Source organism: Mytilus galloprovincialis, chromosome 6 (genome assembly GCF_965363235.1).
Source record: "Mytilus galloprovincialis chromosome 6, xbMytGall1.hap1.1, whole genome shotgun sequence".
NCBI lineage: Eukaryota > Metazoa > Mollusca > Bivalvia > Mytilida > Mytilidae > Mytilus > Mytilus galloprovincialis.
In genome coordinates, this window is record NC_134843.1 from 88362529 (window position 1) to 88383691 (window position 21163).

General features: G+C 31.7%; 1 protein-coding gene across 1 annotated transcript in view; it reads right to left on the reverse strand.

Moving 5' to 3' along the window:
- Positions 1-21163, reverse strand: part of LOC143080614 (uncharacterized) — a 246730-nt gene that overhangs the window by 172747 nt on the left and 52820 nt on the right. The window contains exons 18-29 of the mRNA XM_076256539.1: positions 18970-18999; positions 16796-16825; positions 15772-15801; positions 13748-13777; positions 12309-12338; positions 11966-11995; positions 10806-10835; positions 10469-10498; positions 2668-2697; positions 973-1002; positions 393-422; positions 63-92 (exon numbers count right to left, since the gene is read on the reverse strand). Coding sequence (XP_076112654.1) covers positions 63-92; positions 393-422; positions 973-1002; positions 2668-2697; positions 10469-10498; positions 10806-10835; positions 11966-11995; positions 12309-12338; positions 13748-13777; positions 15772-15801; positions 16796-16825; positions 18970-18999 — 360 coding nt within the window. The remainder of the gene's footprint in view (positions 1-62; positions 93-392; positions 423-972; positions 1003-2667; positions 2698-10468; positions 10499-10805; positions 10836-11965; positions 11996-12308; positions 12339-13747; positions 13778-15771; positions 15802-16795; positions 16826-18969; positions 19000-21163) is intronic.

Consider the following 21163-nt stretch of genomic DNA (forward strand, 5'->3'; position numbering starts at 1 on the left):
TAATTTTCGTCACTGAAATATAACACATAGTCCAATTATTCAATATCGACAACTATATTTACCTTTTGGCTTGATTTTGGTAATTTTCGTCACTGAAATATAACACATAGTCCATAAACATGATTTGTTTTTATGGTAGGTATAGGTTATTAACTCAAAACAACTCGTTAGTTCACAACTTCAGGAACGACACATGATTTTATGTAGGCTTCATGATCTATGGCAACAGTTAGTTTTCAATATGTAGCATCCTCTACACGCTGTATAAAAATGTTGATGAATGTAATAAATGCAGTTAACATGCCTCATTCAACATTATAATGATATGCGTATTGTCACAACAAATTGAACTATATAGACTGTAGATAGTTAATGTATATTAATATGTTTACCTTTTGGCTCTACTTTCTTTACCTTTGTAACTGAAAAATTAAAAATATTCAATATATCCGATTTGTTTTTTATGATTTGTATTGGACAATATTTTAAAATCAACTCATTATTTATCAATAACAAAAGAAAAGAAAACGATTACATGAAGAGAATGTATAAAAAATGAATTTGCCAAGAGACTATCAATGATAAAACTAACCACTTTGTTTTTAAGAACTTACTACGACATGATAAAGTTATGTTGTAATTTTTCTTCTATGCATTTTAAACTCCATATTGCAAAAAAAAATATGACAATTTCTCTCTTCTTATTATAAACTAGAATTCTATAACACGATTACTATCATTGTGAGGTTGATTTCGTGTGTACACCAGTTTGCTGTTCTATATTTTACTACGTAACGATATATTCATGGTGAAATATGTCCTCTATGTATTTCGACCTCCATTTTGCATTTAAAAAATCAAAGAGCTAACCAAGATCTTAGAACATAAACAATTGAAAATCACTCCTCATTTTTATTGAAAGCACTATATCAGTCATATAGTCTTACTGCCAACACCGAACAATATATTTACCTTTTGGCATAATTTTGGTAATTTTCTTCTCTGAAATATAACACATAGTCAATAAACGTGATTTTTTATATAGTACGTACAGGATATTAACTCGAAACAACTCATTAGTTCACAACTTCAGGACCGACATATGATTGTATGTAGGCTTCATGATATATGTCAAAAGAAGTTTTAAATATGTAGCATCCTCTACACGCTGTAATGAATTCATTAAGATGTTAATAAATTTAAAAATGCAGGCGGGCCAGCTAACATATCTAATTCAACATCATAATGATATGAATATTGTCACAACAAATTGAACTATATAGACTGTAGCATGGATTCCGCAAACGACGATCTTGCGAATCCCAACTCATCATCACCATTCATGATTTTGCATCGAAATTAAAAAGTAACAGCCAGGTAGATATCATACTACTAGATTTTGCTAAAGCGTTTGATAAAGTGCCACACCATCGCCTACTACATAAACTTGAGTACTACGGAGTAAATCCTAAAGCAAACAGGTGGATAAGATCATTCCTACAAAACAGAATGCAAAGCGTTATTCTAGAAGGAGCTGTCTCTGAACAAGTACCAGTACTCTCTAGTGTTCCTCAAGGAACAGTCCTTGGACCACCACTGTTCCTGGCCTACATAAACGACATGCCAGAAACAGCAACATCATCAGAGACCAAACTTTTTGCAGACGACAGCCTCATCTATCGAACTATCAGTAACCAAGCAGAAAGTGACCTACTACAGAAAGATCTCACATCATTAGAGGATTGGGAAGATAAGTGGCAAATGAGCTTCAATGCAAAAATATGCATTGTAATTAGAATACAACCCAAGAACCGTCCTGTAATACCAACTAATTACAAATTACACGGACACAAACTGGACACCGTTGAAGCTAGTAAATACCTGGGAGTTACTATCAGCAATAATCTAACCTGGGACAGACACATCGACAACATAGTGGGAAAAGGAAACAAAACACTAGGCTTCATACGACGTAACCTAAAAGATTGCACTAAACCGGTCAAAGCAGCAGCATATTCAACAATAGTAAGACCTTCAGTTGAGTATGCTAGCACAGTATGGGACCCTACGAAACAGGCTAGAATAAAAGCAATCGAGCAGGTACAGAAAAGATCAGCTAGATTTGTTAACAACAACTACACAGACCGCACACCTGGCTGTGTAACAAAAATGGTAACATCTTTAAAATGGGAAAGCCTTGAAGACCGCAGGAAACAAAATAGGCTATGCATGCTATTCAAAATCCAACATGATCTGATAGACATAGATAGGCACCAATATCTAACGCCAAACGATAGCCGGACCAGAGGTAAAAACCGCTTCTTCCAAGAAAGGGCCACAACAGACGCTTTCGGACAATCATTTTTTCCAAGGACCATTAGAGACTGGAACCAACTGCCAACATCCGCAACATCAGCTGACACAGTTGATAGATTCAGAGCTGCCCTGAAGGCATGCTCTGCTAAAATTTAGACAGTAACATCCTGTACATAGTTTTAATTGTATATATGTAGAGAACGTTTTATCCTGTAAATAGCCAAGAAAAAACTTTCTGTGTTGTCCGACATTGCGTTAGTTTTCGCGGGACCTCATACATTCAAGATTTGAATTCGATTCCTTACCTGAAAGAAGAAGAAGGAGATAGTAAATGTATATTAATATGTTTACCTTTTGGCTCTACTTTCTTTACCTTCGTAACTGAAAATAAAATATAGTCAACAAATGTGAATTATTTATTATAATTTGTATAGGATATTTTAAATCAACATTCTTTCACAAATTCAGGACCGACACATTTGTAGTTTAAGAAGGCTATAAGACTTGCGTAAGTGATAACTATTACATTTGTGAAATGTAATTCATTTAAAAACAAGAATCTGTCCATAGTACACGGATGCCCCACCTGCAATCATTATTTTCTATGTTCAGTGGACGATGAAATTATGGTCAAAATTGTAATTTTGCATTCAAATTAGAAAGATCATATCATAAAGAAACATGTGTACTAAGTTTGAAGTTGATTGGACTTCAACGCTTTTCCTTGGCAAAACTGTTTTGTAATATCAACATCGATGTCCTTGTTGGAAGGTTACAAGTCAATGTCCACGTGCCTTTACTAACTTTAGTCTAGTCAATGTAAAAATTAACCTCAAACTAATTGCAACACAAGATTTTTTTTGTTGTAAATCATTGTGATGTATTTGAAAAAGAACAAAATAAAAATATACAAAATGTATTTTGCGGAACATATTTAATAAAGGGCTGTGCTTTAGCGCATGATACGCCCGTTGTTTGAAAGACGACGGGCGTATAAAAATGGCAAAAAAGACTACAATGACAATGAGGAGCAGCAAGAAGATAACAGGGAAAGTGAAGATGGTGAAAGTGACTCTACTGAAAGTTATGATCTAAATGAGGAAGTAGGTGATGAAAGTAAGGATTTCATTGACGACGGGCGTATAAAAATGGCAAAAAAGACTACAATGACAATGAGGAGCAGCAAGAAGATAACAGGGAAAGTGAAGATGGTGAAAGTGACTCTACTGAAAGTTATGATCTAAATGAGGAAGTAGGTGATAAAAGTAAGGATTTCATTGACGACGTGCGTATAAAAATGGCAAAAAAGACTACAATGACAATGAGGAGCAGCAAGAAGATAACAGGGAAAGTGAAGATGGTGAAAGTGACTCTACTGAAAGTTATGATCTAAATGAGAAAGTAGGTGATGAAAGTAAGGATTTCATTGATGATGAAGATAAAGATTTCATTGATGATGAGGAGGCCTCTTCTGAGAATGAAAATGAGGATTTTTCTGATGATGACAGTGATTATAGTGAAGAAGACACTGATGATTAAACCTAGTTCAGCTTTTCAATATTTAGCATAAAAAACAAATATCATTAGCATTGGCATATAACATAGAAGTCTTCTATGCAATATAAGGAAAGTGATATATGATTATGGGTTTTAGTAATTCTATGGCTGATTTCCAAATTTTATAGTAGTTTGAAAGAAGGTAATTTTCTTGGGGTATATTGCTCATAGTTAGATTCTGTTGAACACAGTAAGGAATCCACACTAAATTATACAAAGATGTATGAAAAAGTTGTTCAAATGGTGCTTAATAAAAGACGGGCGTATAAAAATCGGAAATAAACAAATGTACAGAATAACGTCGATTACTTTTGTCAAGACCGTCTACCATACACAGTTACAGATGACGTCATGTAAACGGTACACGAAGAAAATAACGTCGAAACTCTCAATTCAAACAGAGAATGGTATGTATATCGAATGATAACTTAGATATTATAATTGTAGTAAATTTTAAACCAATACACATTCAATTATTCCAAATATATGCGCAACTTCAATCAAATCAAAGACATTCCACTCCGCGAATTTTGAAGATCTCCCTTTGATATTTGATATTTCGTTTTCATAAATATAGCCGTAAATAAAATGAACTGCTATTTTTTTAGTATGTAAAGCTAGAAATAAAAACACAAGAACAAAATACATTACAAAAAACTCATTTAAATACGATAAAACTGTTTTACTCCGACGTCCCCTATTCGGGGAAAAGGTACGAAGAGCCGGATTAACAAAAACATGTCATTATTAAACATATTACGATATTGCATTAAACTCAGGAAAATAAACAGGAAAAACGATATAACTTTCCAAAATGAAATAACTTTTCAACAGTTTTACAAAAGAGGAATTGATCAATAGCGAAATAGTGATATTTCAGTGAGATAAATATAGTTAAAAATAGAAATGGCTAAATAATTCGTAGCGACAATGCCTGAGATGGATTTTCTATTAAAACTTATTTTATCATTAGCAAATTACTGTCAGTTAGATGGAACTAACAATTCAGTATTTCAATTTAATTTCTAAAAAATAAACACAACAATTTCGATTGTATATTAGTATTGATGCTTGGGTACAAGAATCTGCATAATTTGTAATAATCATAAAACGTATATTTATGTGTTTCATTATATTTGTAGGTTGCTGAAATTAAGACAACATGAATACTTGCATAATATGTAATGATGATATACAAAATGGAAGCAAGATTGTTGAACTGCAAAAAGGGCAGTATTGGAATTAATAATGCAAGTATAGAAAGAAGAGACACTATTATTACCAGGACGGGTCAGCGTGTGCATTTACACTGCCAGCGTTCTTACGTAAATCCAATTGTCATCAAAGGATTAAACAGAAAATCCACATCATCAGCACCGCTAGCTACACCACCTAAACTTCGGTCACAGAAACAGTTCAGCTTTCAAGAAGACTGCTTATTTTGTGGTAATTCTACCATTGAAACAACAGCAAAAATTATTTGACCTGCATGCCGTTCGAACAACAGAATTTCATACAACAGTAGAGCAGATTTGCATTGAAAGAAAAGATGAATGGGCAACGCAAGTCAAAGGAAGAATAGAGTTTGCACGGAATCTACATGCAGTTGACGCACTATACCATAGTTCCTGCAGCACAAACTTCAGAACAGGAAAAAATGTACCACATCTATGTTCACCAAAGACAGACAAGAGCCAAATAAAAAGAGGCAGACCAAATACAACTAACCAACATTTCTTAAAAGAGCTTGAATTTTTAGAAGATAACGACGATGAACAATTAACCGTCAAAGACCTGGTTGATCGAATGAAAGCTTTGTGAGGTGATGAAGCATATAGTCAACCATACATGAAGCAGAAGGTACAGAAACATTATGGGAAAACAATTTTAATAACAGATCTCAATGGAAAAGAAAATGTAGTAACATTCAGACAAACTGCGTCTACAATTATACACAACTTTTATAAAGAATCTCAGATAATAAAATCAGACGAAGACAGCAAACTTTTCTTATTTAAAACAGCAGCAGCACTTATTAAATCCGAAATTAGATATATTCCAGTGGACAAGAATTATTATCCAAGCAACAACGATATTTTGTCACATGAAAAACACATTTCCGAAAGTTTGGCCTTACTTTCGGAAAAGGACGCCTCATTGAAAATAAGTTCGATGGACAGGCAATCATGCAAGCAACAACATCTAGACTTGTAATTGAACCACTGCAGCTTGGACTTGCCATACAAATGCATCATATGTTTGGCTCGAGATTTTTAGTTGATACACTAAGCAACATGGGTTTATGTTCGTCGCATTCAGAGGTTCAGAAATTCGACACATCTGCTGTAATCTCGAAACAAGAAAACACATCCAATCATTATGATGAATCACATTGTCTCCAATACGTGGCTGACAACGTAGATCACAACCTTTGTACTGTCGACGGTAACAATACCTTTCATGGCATGAGAATAATTTCATGTATTACACCAGCAATAGAAAAAAACACCTATTCACATTCCTAGGTTAGATGTTACAACACCAGAAATACTTGCATGTGGTCAAATCAACATGTATCACTACAATGCAGATAAACACAAAGGGTTTACATCATTGAAATTTCTAGAACTTCAAATTTTGAAAGACAGAGTGTTCAACAATTCATGGCAAATCGATGCATTAAGACATGTGACACGGCAATTAAAGTCTTCCATTCCTGAATGGTCAGGAACAATGCAGATTTTTCAGCAAGGTAGCAGTACAGGCGTCTCTGATATTACTTTTTTGCCTATGGTTGACCTAAATCCAAGTGATATGAGCTGCATCTACTCGACACTTATGTTCGTATCAAAGGAGGCCTCTCGTCAAGGACGAACTCCAGTAATAACATTTGATCAACCTCTTCAATGGAAATCTATGATGATCACAAGTGGGGAAGAATGCAGTAACATCATTGTACGATTAGGTGGTTCTCATACACAGACGAGTTTTTTGGGCAGTATTCGGCGGATTATGTCAGGCTCAGGACTGAAAGAAGTTCTTGAACTTATTTATGCACCTAATGCAGTGACACATATGTGATATGGAAAAGCTGTATCCCGTGCTCTGTTCGTGGATTCATGCTCGTTGACACTGCTCTTCACACTTTGATGACAAATGAAATTTTTGGACATGACGTTTTAGAACATGAGGACAAGCATTGAACATCCATTGCTAACAGAAGCTTCTGAAATATACGAACACTTACAGGAAGAGAAAATATCTCTACAAGATGCACTTGAGAGTCAAATTTTACAAGCCATACAAGAACTACTACAAAAAAAACGGAATGAGCTAAAACAATCCAGGTCATCTAAACTTTGGCTGTCATTTCTAGACATGGTGGTCATTTTAAAACGTTTCCTAATTGCAGAAAGGACATGGGATTGGCTGCTACATTTATCAACACTGAAGGAAATGCTACCATATTTGGCAGCTTCAGGCCACAATCTGTACACTAAATCTGCCTATTTTTACCTCTCTCAGATGCAAAACCTAGAATCTGACCATCCAGATATCCATGCTCATTTTTTGAATGGTATACATGTTGTTCGAAGAAGTGACCGATTTTGGGCTGGCTTGTCAACAGATTTGGTGATCGAACAAGTGTTCATGAGAAGCGATAAGTCAACCGGAGTATTAACTAGAGGCAGATGTATGTGAGAAGTCCAAAGAACACTATGGCTCTTGTCTATAACAATTTAGCCGAAAACAGTCATGCTTTGCAGCAGTTATTTTTCACGGGATATAAAACTAGTGACCAGCACATTGAAAACAGCAAAACTAGAATGGAAAGAGACAACAAAGATTCAAATCTGCTCACTGATTTCTTGACAGAGCGTAATCCTTTCACAAATGACAAGACATTAAGAAACATCGAAACTGGAATGGTAGCGGATAGCGATGCAAATGCAGACGAAGCAAAGACAGTCGGCGATAAAATTATAGAGTCTATAGCTGGAAATCTTGTTTTGGAAATTTCATTTAAGAAGAAAGACCAAATTGTTACACTTGACGCTAAACGATCATCAGGCTCAAATATCTCTTAACAGCCACAAGTCGATCCTCAGCTAATGTTTCAACGACTTACAGCAGTAGGACAAGACTCACTTAACAATACAGCAGAACTGTTTGAATATAAACTTTCAAGTTTTCCATCTTCTTTGTTTGAGGCTAATTGTCTTCCAAAGCAAGCAGCAAAAGCAACACTTGCTGACGCTATTTGGAACATGGGTGACTGTCAAGCTCAAGAACTACCAGAAACTAATATTGTTCATGTCATTGACGGAGGATCTCTATTATATAGAATACCATGGATTAAAGGTCAGACATTTTCTCAAATTTGTATGAAGTATATACCATATCAGAAAATGATTTTCCAACCCAACGGTAGTCATGGATGGCTATAATAGTTTATCAACAAAAGACATCACTCACTTGAGAGGAAGCAAAGGAATACAATCAAACACAATCACAATCACAAGAGACATGCCACTACGAATTAAGAAAGAAACATTTCTCTTAAACCAATCTAACAAACAAAGATTTGTTGAAATGCTGATTGATACATTTCAAGAACATATCATCGAGGCAATACAAGCCAAGGAAGATGCAGATTTACTTATAGTTAGGACAGCTGTAGAAAAATCAAACAGACAAGAGTTGTGATATACGGAGAAGACACTGACTTGTTGATACTACTTTGTCATCTTGCAGAAAAGAATTCTCATTGCATATTCTTTACCACGGACAAGCAAAGTGCGATGAAAAATTCAAAGGTTTGGAATATACAAAAAACACAACAAGTTCTTGGTGAAGAGATATGCCATCAACTTCCGTTTGTTCATGGCATTACTGGATGTGACACGACAACCCGATTGCATGGAATAGGTAAACCTGCCGTATTGAAGAAAATAAAATCCGACCGTCATCTTCAGACTCAAGGAGAAGTTTTTCTAATGGAGTCAATGGGAAAAGATGACGTTTGAAAAGCTGGTGAAGAGGCACTAGTAAACTTGTATGGCGGCATGCCGTTGGAAGGACGACTTGACATACTGTGTTGGAGAAGGTTCACCACCAAAACATTGGCACTAAACAGATCATCTATAGTGCAAGTTCAGACTCTCCCACCTACTTCTGATGCTGCAAAGTTTCATTCGATGCGAGTTTATCTTCAGTGTCCGTACTGGAGAGGAAAAACCGCAGAGGAAATGGACCCACTGCAATGGGGTTGGACTTTGAAAAATGAAAAACTCTTTCCAATTGAAATGACAAAGCAGCCATCACCTGAATTCATTTTGAAGATAATTCACTGTAATTGCAAGACTGATTGTGACAACCGTGTAGCTGCCGCAAGAATGGTATTCCTTGCTCCAGTGGTTGTGGGGAGTGCAGGGGAATAAATTGTTCAAATTCCAAACTCGAAATTGAGGAACTTGATGTTGAAGAAAATGAGGACACTTGACTATATAATTGTCTGTTGTTGCTAAATTTGATAAATAGTTGACTAATAATCAGACAATCACTAAACTATTCTTGGTAAAATTAAAAAAAAACAATTTTTCAACAATTTTATTTTCGATTACCAAATTCATCAAATGCATTATATTGCAGTACACAACAAACATACTTTGATAGTTATATAAAGAGATGTAATATAATAGCTAAATACAGTTTTAAAAGTTTAATTATGGTTAAATATGACAAATAGTAGGATTCGGCTTTCAAACCAAAAAAAAACAATCAAAATCTTAAAACTTTGATTTTTCCCGGTTTTAGCTGTTTTTTATGATGTTTTTCAGTATAATAATGATAATATATAAACAAATTGATTGCAGATAAATTTCTTACTATCTTTTAATATATCATTCATTAAGATTCTGCATTCTAGAGAAAAAAAATCAGCATCAGTTAAAAAAACACTGAATTTTAGGGTTTTCCCAATTTCCCGCAGTTTTACTTTCAAAATCTCATTTTTTACCCCAAAATGACCCTTTTCCGCAAAATATATTTTTGTATATTTTTACTATGTGATGTATATGTATATAAACTTTGGTTTTTACCATTAAAATCTTTTGTTGCAATTAGTTTGAGGTTGACTCTTATTTAGAACAGATTGACTAGACTACTTGGCAATCAGTCGATCTAAATATATCGAACCATATTGTATATCTCTGATTTGTCACTTACAAAAGAAAAGAAAACGATCAAATGAAGAGTATTTGCAAAAAGACTTTTTATGATGAAACTAACCACTTAGTTTTGAAGAATTAACTATGATATTATATAGTTATGTACCTTTTTCTTCTATGCAATTCGACCTTCACATTGTGAAAAAAACTATATATAATGACATTTTTCCTCTTATTGATAAATTTGATATTTCAATAACAAAATTATTATCATCGAGGATATTTTCTATGTATTTACGCCTTTACTAAGCACAAATTAAAGAACTAACTACTAATTTAAGACAAATAAATAAAAAATACTTTTAAAGAATGCATTACCTCAACAGTATTGTATCCAATTAGTCAACATCAAATACTATATTTACCTTTTGGCATAATTTTTGTAATTTTCTTCACTGAATATAACACATAGTCAATAAACGTGATTTGTTTTATATGTTACGTATAGGATATTAACTCAAAACAACTCGTTATTTTACAACTTCAGGACCAACAAATGATTGTATGTAGGCTTCATGATCTATGTCAAAAGAAGTTTTAAATATGTAGCATCTTCTACAAGCTGTAATGAATTAATAAGATGTTGATGAATCTAATAAATGCAGATAACATCCCTAATTCAACATTATAATGATATGCATATTGTCACAACAAATTGATTAATATAGACTGTAGATAGTTAATGTATATTAATATGTTTACCTTTTGGCGCTACTTTCTTTACCTTTGTAACTGAAAAATAAAATATAATCAACAAATGTGAATTATTTATTATAATTTATATAGGATAATATTCTTAATCGACATTCTTTCAGAAATCAAATTCAGAACCGACACATTTGTAGTTTTAGAAGGCTATAAGACATACGTTAATGAAAATTATTACGTTTGCGATATGGAATGCATTTAAAAACAAAAATCTGTCCATAGCACACGGATGCCCAACTCACACTATCATTTTCTGTGTTCAGTGAACCGTGAAACTGTGGTCAAAATTGTAATTTTGCATTCAAATTAGAAAGATAATATCATAAGAAACATGTGTTCTAAGTTTGAGTTGATTGGACGTCAACGCGTTCCGTAGCAAAATTGTTTTGTTACATCAACATCGATGTCCTTGTTCGAGGGTTACAAGTCAATGTCCACGTGCCTTTACTAACTTGCTAATTAGTCGATCTAGATAAGTCGAACCATATTGTATATCTCTGATTTGTCACTTATAAAAGAAAAGAAAACGATCAAATGAAGAGTATTTGCAAAAAGACTTCTAATGATGAAACTAACCACTTTGTTTTGAAGAATTAACTATGATATTATATAGTTATGTACTTTTTTCTTCTATGCAAATCGATCTTCACATTGTGAAAAAAACTATAGTTGACTATAATGATGAAACTAACCATTTTCTACATTAGAGAATGCCTGTACCAAGTCAGGAATATGACAGTTGTTATCCATTCGTTTGATGTGTTTGGACTTTTGATTTTGCCTTTTGATTTTTGATTTTCCTTTTTGAATTTTCCTCGGAGTTCAGTATTTTTGTGTTTTTACTTTTTAGTTTTGAAGAATTAACTATGATATGATATAGTTTTGTTCCTTTTCTTCTATGCAGTTCGACCTTTAACATTGTAAAAAAAACTATATATAATGGCATTTTTCCCCTTATTGATAAATTTTATATTGCAATAACAAGATTATAATCATCGAAGTTATTTTCTATGTATTTAGAACATCACTTAGCAAAAATTAAAGAACTAACTAATAATTTAAGACAAAAAAAAAACAAATAAAAAAAACTTTTGAAGGCATTATTTCAACAACATTGTAGTATCCAATAAGTCAACATCAACAACTATAGTTACCTTTAGGCTTAATTTTGGTAATTTTGGTCACTGAAATATAACACATAGTCAATAAACGTGATTTTTATATGTTCCGTATAGGATATTAACTCAAAACAACTCGTTGTTCACCACTTCAGGACCGACACATGATTTTTAGTCGGCTTCATGATCTATGTCAAAAGAAGTTTTTAATATGTAGCATCTTCTACACGCTGTAATGAATTCATTAAGATGTTGATGAATTTAATAAATGCAGTTAACATTCCTAATTCAACATTATAATGTTATAATGATATGCATATTGTCACAAAAAATTGATTAATATAGACTGTAGATAGTTAATGTATATTAATATGTTTACCTTTTGGCTCTACTTTCTTTACCTTTGTAACTGAAAAATAAAATATAATCAACAAATGTGAATTATTTATTATAATTTGTATGGGATAATATTCTTAATCGACATTCTTTCAGAAATCAAATTCAGAACCGACACATTTGTAGTTTTAGAAGGCTATAAGACATACGTTAATGAAAACTATTACGTTTGCGATATGGAATGTATTTAAAAACAAAAATCTGTCAATAGCACACGGATGCCCAACTCGCACTATTATTTTCTATGTTCAGTGAAACGTGAAATTGTGGTCAAAACTGTAATTTGGCATTCAAATTAGAAAGATCATATCAGATGAAACATGTGTACTAAGTTTGAAGTTGATTGGACGTCAACGCGTTCCGTAGCGAAATAGTTTTGTTACATCAGCATCGATGTTCTTGTTCGAAGGTTACAAGTCAATGTCCATGTGCCTTTACTAACTTGGCAATCAGACGATCTAGATATGTCGAACCATATTGTATATCTCTGATTTATCACTTACAAAAGAAAAGAGTATTTGCAGAAAGACTTCTAATGATGAAACTAACCACTTAGTTTTGAAGAATTAACTATGATATGATATAGTTATGTACCTTTTCTTCTATGCATTTCGACCTTCACATTGTGAAAATAATTATATATAATGACATTTTTACGCTTATTGATAAAGGAGTAGGTTCACGAAGGGTTAACATTGGCTCTGATTTTTTTATGTTTTTTTTTAATTGGGGCAAAGAATTACAAATGTCACATAGAAATACCTGTGATAATACTACTAAGACAAATATATTTTTCTGGCACTTTCCTTTACTATTTATGGAGCAATGACCCCTTAAATGAGCATAACTTGTATTAAAAGGTCAATTTTGGTACTTTTTGTCCATAATTTTAATTGTTTTTGGCGTAATTAACCTTGGCCTCCATCAACAATCCAAAAAAAAATTTATATTGATAAAATCTATATCAAAATTGGAATCTTTTAGTTACAACACATTCTGGATCGTAGGTGGCGGCCAAGGTGTTTCAAAAGCTTTAGGTCTGAAAAATGCACAAAATCATCATATTTTGTCAAAATGTCTAAAATGGGCTTACTTTGGCGAAAATCTTGTAGTCTTATGAAAAGAACTGATATACTAAACATTTATACTTTTGAAATAGACCCATTTACGAACCAAATTGAGACCTTTTGGTGTTTTATGATAAAGTTGATGTTTTATGCCATTTTGTGCCATTAGTGAACCTTGTCCTTTGATATTTCAATAACAAGATTATTATCATCCAAGTTATTTTAGACCTTCACTAAGCACAAATTAATGAACTAACTACTAATTTAAGACAAAAATAAATAAAAAATACTTTTAAAGAAAGCATTATTTCAACAGTATTATATCCAATTAGTCAACATCAACAACTATATTTACCTTTTGGCATAATTTTGGTAATTTTCTTCACTGAAATATAACACATAGTCAATAAACGTGATTTTTTATAATGTACGTAGAGGATATTACCTCAAAACAACTCGTTAGTTCACCACTTCAGGACCGACACATGATTTTAAGTAGGCTTCATGATCTATGTCAAAGGAAGTTTTAAAAATGTAACAGCTTCTACACGCTGTAATGAATTCATTAAGATGTTGATAAATTTAATAAATGCAGCTAACATCCCTAATTCAACATTATCATGATATGCATATTGTCATAACAAATTGAACTATATAGAATGTAGATAGTAGATGTGTATTTTTTTAACTTTTGATTTTTTTTTATTTCCAACAATTACAACATATACATGACATACATACAATATAATGCATATAAGATAAAAACAATGTCATTTTTATAAATAAATCTTAATTGGAAATATTCTACATTTTCTATTGAAAAGATAAAAAAAAATTTAAAAAATAAAGAAGAAAAACAAAAAAACAAAAAAACAAAAAACAAAAATAAAACACAAAAGGATTATCCAGTTACATCCCTATCTATATTTTAAATATCACATTATTATAATGAAAAAAAATATTTTCAAAATTAACGAGACATATTTATTTCGTAACAGCCATCAACACAGATCAAGTACATAACATGACAATAATATTTTCTTTAAAATAGATTATATTTAAGTAGTCATAAGTAATTGTAACAAAAAGAAAAAAAAGACATTAGCTGGTATTCAATAAAAGTTCGAAAACATTCCATACATTGTCAAATTCGGTTATCTTTTGATTTGTTACAGCTATCATACTCTCTTATTTATACATCTCTTTCAGCTTAATTATAATTGCTTGCAATGAGAGATTCTTTTTAAAGCATCTAGAATTATACACATATTGTTTAATATAAAGAAAAATCATGTTATATGGGTTGTTGGGATACATCTTGGATAAGTCTCCAAAAAGAAAGTTTAATTTATTCATTGGGAGACTTATTCCACCGGAAAGGAACCAGTTATCAATATCCTGTAGAAAATTTTGTACAGTATTGAAGTTCCAAAATATGTGTTCTATAGACTCATTATCTGATTTACAAAATGTACAAAAAGGATCATCGCTCAATTTTATTTTAACTAAATACTGATGTGTGTCAATAATGAAATGGATAACCGTTAATCCTATATTGCAACCACTGTAATTTACTATTTTTAGTAACAGCAAAAGGCAGTCTAAAAATCTTTTTCCAGTTCAGATTCTGTTCACCTAAAATGTTAACCCACTTAAGCTGTCCAGTAGGAATAGCATTATTTCTTGTCAGTAAAGAATACATATCTTTTGATCCTTTACAACGTTTTAAAAGTATTTGCAGACATAATGGTAAAAAAGGACAAACTAATTTGTAAGATCCTTTAAGGAAAGATTTTGATACCTCTTTCACTGCCGAAATAGCACTGTTAAATTTAAGAAAATCTGTGTTAATGTTATATTTTTGCTTAAATTGGTCAAATGAAATATACGAACCATTTTCGTCAACTATATCATTTACAAATCTAATACCACTTATGAACCATTCTTGATAAATTACTGATTTATGAACAATCTTAATATTATTATTCAGCCATAGTGGATTTGATAAAAATGAATCATAAGTAAAATTTCTTTCCTTTTGAATAATCATTCCCCAGCATCTTTCCAAAACGGTTGTTAACTTTCATATATACAGATGACTAATATAATCAACACCACAACTAAACAACTTCTTTTATCTATATTTGACATGAAAATATTTTGCCATTTACTATCTCTCTGCAAAACCCTCCTAATCAATGTTGATTTAAGTGCTGTAATGAACATATTCAAATCAAGCATTTTCAAACCTCCCTCCAAATAATCTCTGATTAGAATATCCTTCTTAACTCTATGTATAGGTGAGTTCCATATGTATGTAGAAATAAGTTCATTTATTCTAAAATAGTATAACTAGTAAATGTTTATTAAAATGCTTACCTTTTGGCTCTACTTTCTTTACCTTCGTAACTGAAAAATAAAATATAATCAACAAATGTGAATTATTTATTATAATTTGTATAGGATAATATTCTAGATTTCAGAAATCAAATTCAGAACCGACACATTTGTAGTTTTAGAAGGCTATAAGACATACGTTAATGAAAACTGTTACGTTTGCGATATGGAATGCATTTAAAAACAAAAATCTGTCAATAGCACACGGATGCCCAACTCGCACTATTATTTTCAGTAAACAGTGAAATTGTGGTCAAAACTGTAATTTGGCATTCAAATTTAAAAGATCCTATCATAGGGAACATATGTACTAAGTTTGAAGTTGATTGGACTTCAACGCGTTCCGTAGCAAAATAGTTTTGTTACATCAGCATTGATGTCCTTGTTCGAAGGTTACAAGTCAATGTCCACGTGCCATTACTAACTTGGCAATCAGTCGATCTAGATATGTCTAACCATATTGTATATCGCTGATTTATCAATAACAAAAGAAAAGAAAACGATCAAATGAAGAGCATGTATAAAAAATGAATTTGCCGAAAGGCTATAAATGATAAAACTAACATCTTTGTTTTTTTTTAATTTTCTACGACATGATATAGTTATGTTGTTACTTCTTTTCTATGCATTTTGATCTCAACATTGCAAAAAAATAACAAATATTATTATATAGTGACAGTTTCCCTCTTCTTTTTAAATTTGATTTTAATAACACGATTATTATCATTGTGATGTTAATTTCGTTTGTACACCAGTTTGCTGTTCTATTATTTTACTACGTAACGATATATTTATAATTTACTATGTCCTCTATGTATTTCGACCTCCATTTTGCATTAAAAAAATAAACAAGAACTAAGAACAAAAAGAATTGAAAATTACTCCTCACTTTTATAGGAAGCACTATATCAGTTTTACAGTTTTTCATACTGCCAACACCGAAAAATATATTTAAGTTTTGGCATATTTTCCAAATAATATAAAACGAAATAGATATAATACTTACCTTTTGGCATTACTTTATTGATTTTCTTTTCTGAAGTATTAAATGACATGTATTAGAATAAGTGTTTTCAAATTTGAATAGTCAACAGTAATCGATTTGTTACATCGGAGTTATGCTGACCATTAGAGGACTGAGGCCACTGTTAGAAGGCTGGAAAGTACACAATATTTTAGTCTCTTTTTTTTTTACTTTGCAACAATATCTTTTACTTGAGTTTTATTTTTGTTCGAACTTCGAACTTTACAATGTGGTAATACTGTATAAGAACTTTTACACTGACTTTACTGCACAAGTGAAGTTGCAGATAGAAACAAAAAGTTTACAGATTTTCTTTTTACACTTTTTTGTTTCTATAATTGTGAATTTAATTTGAATTTAATTTTATTGGGAACGTTATAAACCAAATCATTTGGAAGCTGGTGCAATATAAATGCTTGATGCGTTATGTTACAAAAAGGAGCATAGGCAGAAAAGCTTTAAGTTATAAGAATGATTATTCATGACAACACAGAAGTGCTGACTACTGTGCTAGTGCTACCGTCGGGGAGGATACCTCCATTAGCAGTGGCATCGATCGAGTGGTTGTCAATAAGTCTTTATAGGAACCAGGATTAAAATTTGGTGTGCCAGTGTGTTGAATGAGCCAAACGAATTAAATTCATAATATTTCTCATGATTTCAGATTTCAAATAAATTATTTGTTTCGTAGGCAATTGCAGTGTTTAAAATTTATACCACACATTCAAATACGTATGGAGCATAACTTTTAGTGTACACTAACGTACACGTAGATTTTATAATTACTCCTACATTAAGGTATACAAAACTCATCATAGATACCAGGATTGAAATTTACTTTAAGTGACACGTTCTATATCTTTAACTTATTTTCATGAAAAATTATGAGGAAGATTGACCTCCTACCCCCTCCCCCCTTAAAAAATATGAGATCTTGTGAGAGGAAGTTTGAAGATCAATTTTATCTGTCGAACAGTAGAAATCAGGGTAACAACCGAAAAAATAGCTTGCATACATCAGGATAAAAAAAAATGTATCAAAAACTGTCCACAAAATAAAGGTATTAATTCTGAAGTATAAAAATTAATTGACCCAGCATAGCAACAAGTAATATTGAATATGGTGTAAAAATTATTTCATAATCTCCTAAAAAGAAATCAGATAAACGTTTAAAAAAATGCAGTCGACATGTTCCCGCCTCGGATGGAATTGTTACTTATATTATTATTTCTGTAGGGTTAAATTGGAAATATTTTGCACAAACAAACACGTAAAAGGTAAGAATTTTTATATATGTATTTTTTTTTTATCTTTCAATGAATACTTGATAGCTAAATTGGGTCTCAAAGTCCAATATATATGGTTTGTTTCTCTGATTTTCAATTAAAGTAAATACTTGAAAGTATACGAAGTTTAACGATATTTGGAATTTTTTTCAAGAAATTACGCATGCAACTTAAACTCGTGAACTGCATCTGAATATAGAAAAGGTACATGTAATCATTGTAATTCTAGAAAAAAAATACAATTTGGCATAAATGGTTGTAAAGATATGAACAAAGCAGTGAATATATATGTTTTTCGTCATTTTTGTTTAGAAAATTTCGATCACGAGATTTTTCTTGGATTTTTTTTTTTAATTTCTTCTGAAGTTTATATCTACTGATTATCGTTACCATCATAAAATATATTAAATCTGCAAAAAAAATCAACACTGATTGTATTTAATATACAATGTAGTTATATGTCCAACAAAGGTCATAACCATATAAATCAATAACAGGTCCATCCCCTGGTTTCAGGTATTTGAATACTAGAGAAAGAAAAATGATTAAATATAAGATGGATCATTAAGAAAATAGCTCCTCAGATAGAATTGTTTTGCAACTTTTCCAAAACAGATTTTTTAACATGCTCTTTTAACAAATATAATAACAAGTAACGGTACATTTTGGGAAAGGTTCCTTAACTTCATGAGAGTAGACTTATTTGTGAATAAAAGGAAATCTATGTATATGATAATGAAATGAGATATGAAAGAACAGGTTGACTTTATGCTTTTTAAAGAAAATATAAATGTTGTCATCATTTTTTAAACAGTCTTTAACATTCCTTGAAAAATAGTTATATCCCCCTTTTGAATTATAAATACCTACCTTTTGACATGTTTTTCTTTATTTTCTTCACTGAAAAATACCCCCAGAAAGGTATTAAAAATGTATGGGTATCAAAATTGATATTCAAACTACTACACTTGCATTAGGATCCATACAAAGTGTATGATACCTCATTGCATTCCCTAACATCAAACGGTTATTGATGCCCAAAAGCATCACCCGACAAACGTCGTTTGATGCACGAAAGCATCACCTGGTAACGGCTATGCGACAGCTTAGTTTGTCATGAAAAATTATGAAAGCACTACTCTCATTTAAAATATCAGGTTAGATCTTATATGAGGTTCGTCCAGTAATATACATGTATCATTGCATGTCCGCGATTTCCTTACGAATCAATGTGCTTTTATCTTAATCATAGCACTATTATATCTAGGTAGATTGTTACTCAAATGATTGCATAAAAGCTTATATCAAAGTTGTGCTGATATGGTGAATGCTTTAATGGTTTCTCGGTGACATTGTAGGTAAGACATTTTGAAATTATTTCAAAACAACAAGCTTATCAAAGAACCAAACTGATAAATGAAAACAATTTATTTTATTAATGCACCTCATGTTGCACTGAATTGAAGTTGTTTTTGTAACTAATGACAAATAGCATGTCTTATATGTACTCGAACCCATGTTCTCAATCAAGGACACAGAAAGACTAGTTATGCATTTTATACATCTATTTCAGTTTCTCTCATGGTTAATATAGATTTTGACATTTTCTTGCAATTTTACATTAGCGAAAGGAAAAAAATAAATATACAGTCTACACAGAGTCTGAGAATTATTTGTGAAATAACTATAAGACCTATATAGGGTGCATTTATTTGGTATATTTATAAACACAAAATGATTTTCAGGATGGGACTCCAAAAATGTATCTGATATCAGGGGCCATAACAAAATGTACGGGTACGCCTCGATTAACATTGTGCAAAATGAATACTTTCCGTGGTTTCATATATTCGAAATGAAGCAAGCAATGACTTACTTTTAGAGGCCCTATAATTGTTTAGATAAGGATTGGTTATGCATGTTGTTGTCAATTGCCAATGTCAATAATTGCGTATCTCGTTATTTGCAAAGTAACTAAAATCCGGTTAAAGCGCATGTCACGCAAATAAAACGAATGGAAGATTTAATTTGTAACCAATATATTGCACTCTACGAACTAATACATTTTCTCATGGGGGCCGTTTGTTAAAAAAAAATCCTTCCCTCTTCGTCTGTTTCACTGTAACAATCAATAAATGAATCCTTTTCAAACAAAGAAAAAGTATATGGTCCTTCCATGAAAACAAGTCTGGTCAAAGGAGTCATTGAACACCGCAGAAAAGACATGTCCCGCGAGATTTATTAATCTTCATTCAGTCAAACCAATCGGGCCTTCTATTATCATATTATTATAACATATGGAAAAGTTTGTTCCTATTAATATATTATTGACCTATGATTTGTTGCAGTTCAGTGTTTCCTTTATTCCGTTGCTTTCCTCTTATATTTCGTGTGTTGCCTTGGGATTTTGTTTGTAACCCTTTTTTTTTTCTCCTAATCAATTTATGACTTTTGAATAGTGGTATACTACTGTTGCCTTTTTTTTTAACACTTATCCCATGTAATAACATTTAAATGCACGTTTTACACAAATCCCTATTAAGGTCAACGTGTTGGCACTTTCGTAAACAAAATTTAAAGTAGGAGCATATTGTTACTTTTCTACAAGAGTTGACAGAGGTGTATGGATCAATATTAGGGCACTGTTGAAACCCTGTGTCGTTATTTTTCATCCATAATCAAATGTTAGTGCCTCATTTCAGGAAAATATACGTGAGAATGGTTGAAAACAGAGCAATCACCAAATAAAAAATTAATTATACTTTGAAGGTGTTTCAGATCAAACGTATACCAAACAAAAAAATTTCAACTAAACAAAATTATCAAATCTTAAACTGCTCATAATAGAAAAAGTAATATATGTTAAATTTTGGTGAAGTATGATTCCAATTGTACAATTTGTACAGATTTAGAAGATTGCAATTGACATTTTTATTATGCAAGACAACAAACATAAAATAAGGTTGAATGCTTTATATTCCCAAGCCTGGTAATTCATGTATGCAAAAAAATCATTATAACCTCAATATTCCAAACATTTAATATTTTATGTCGTACAAATAGA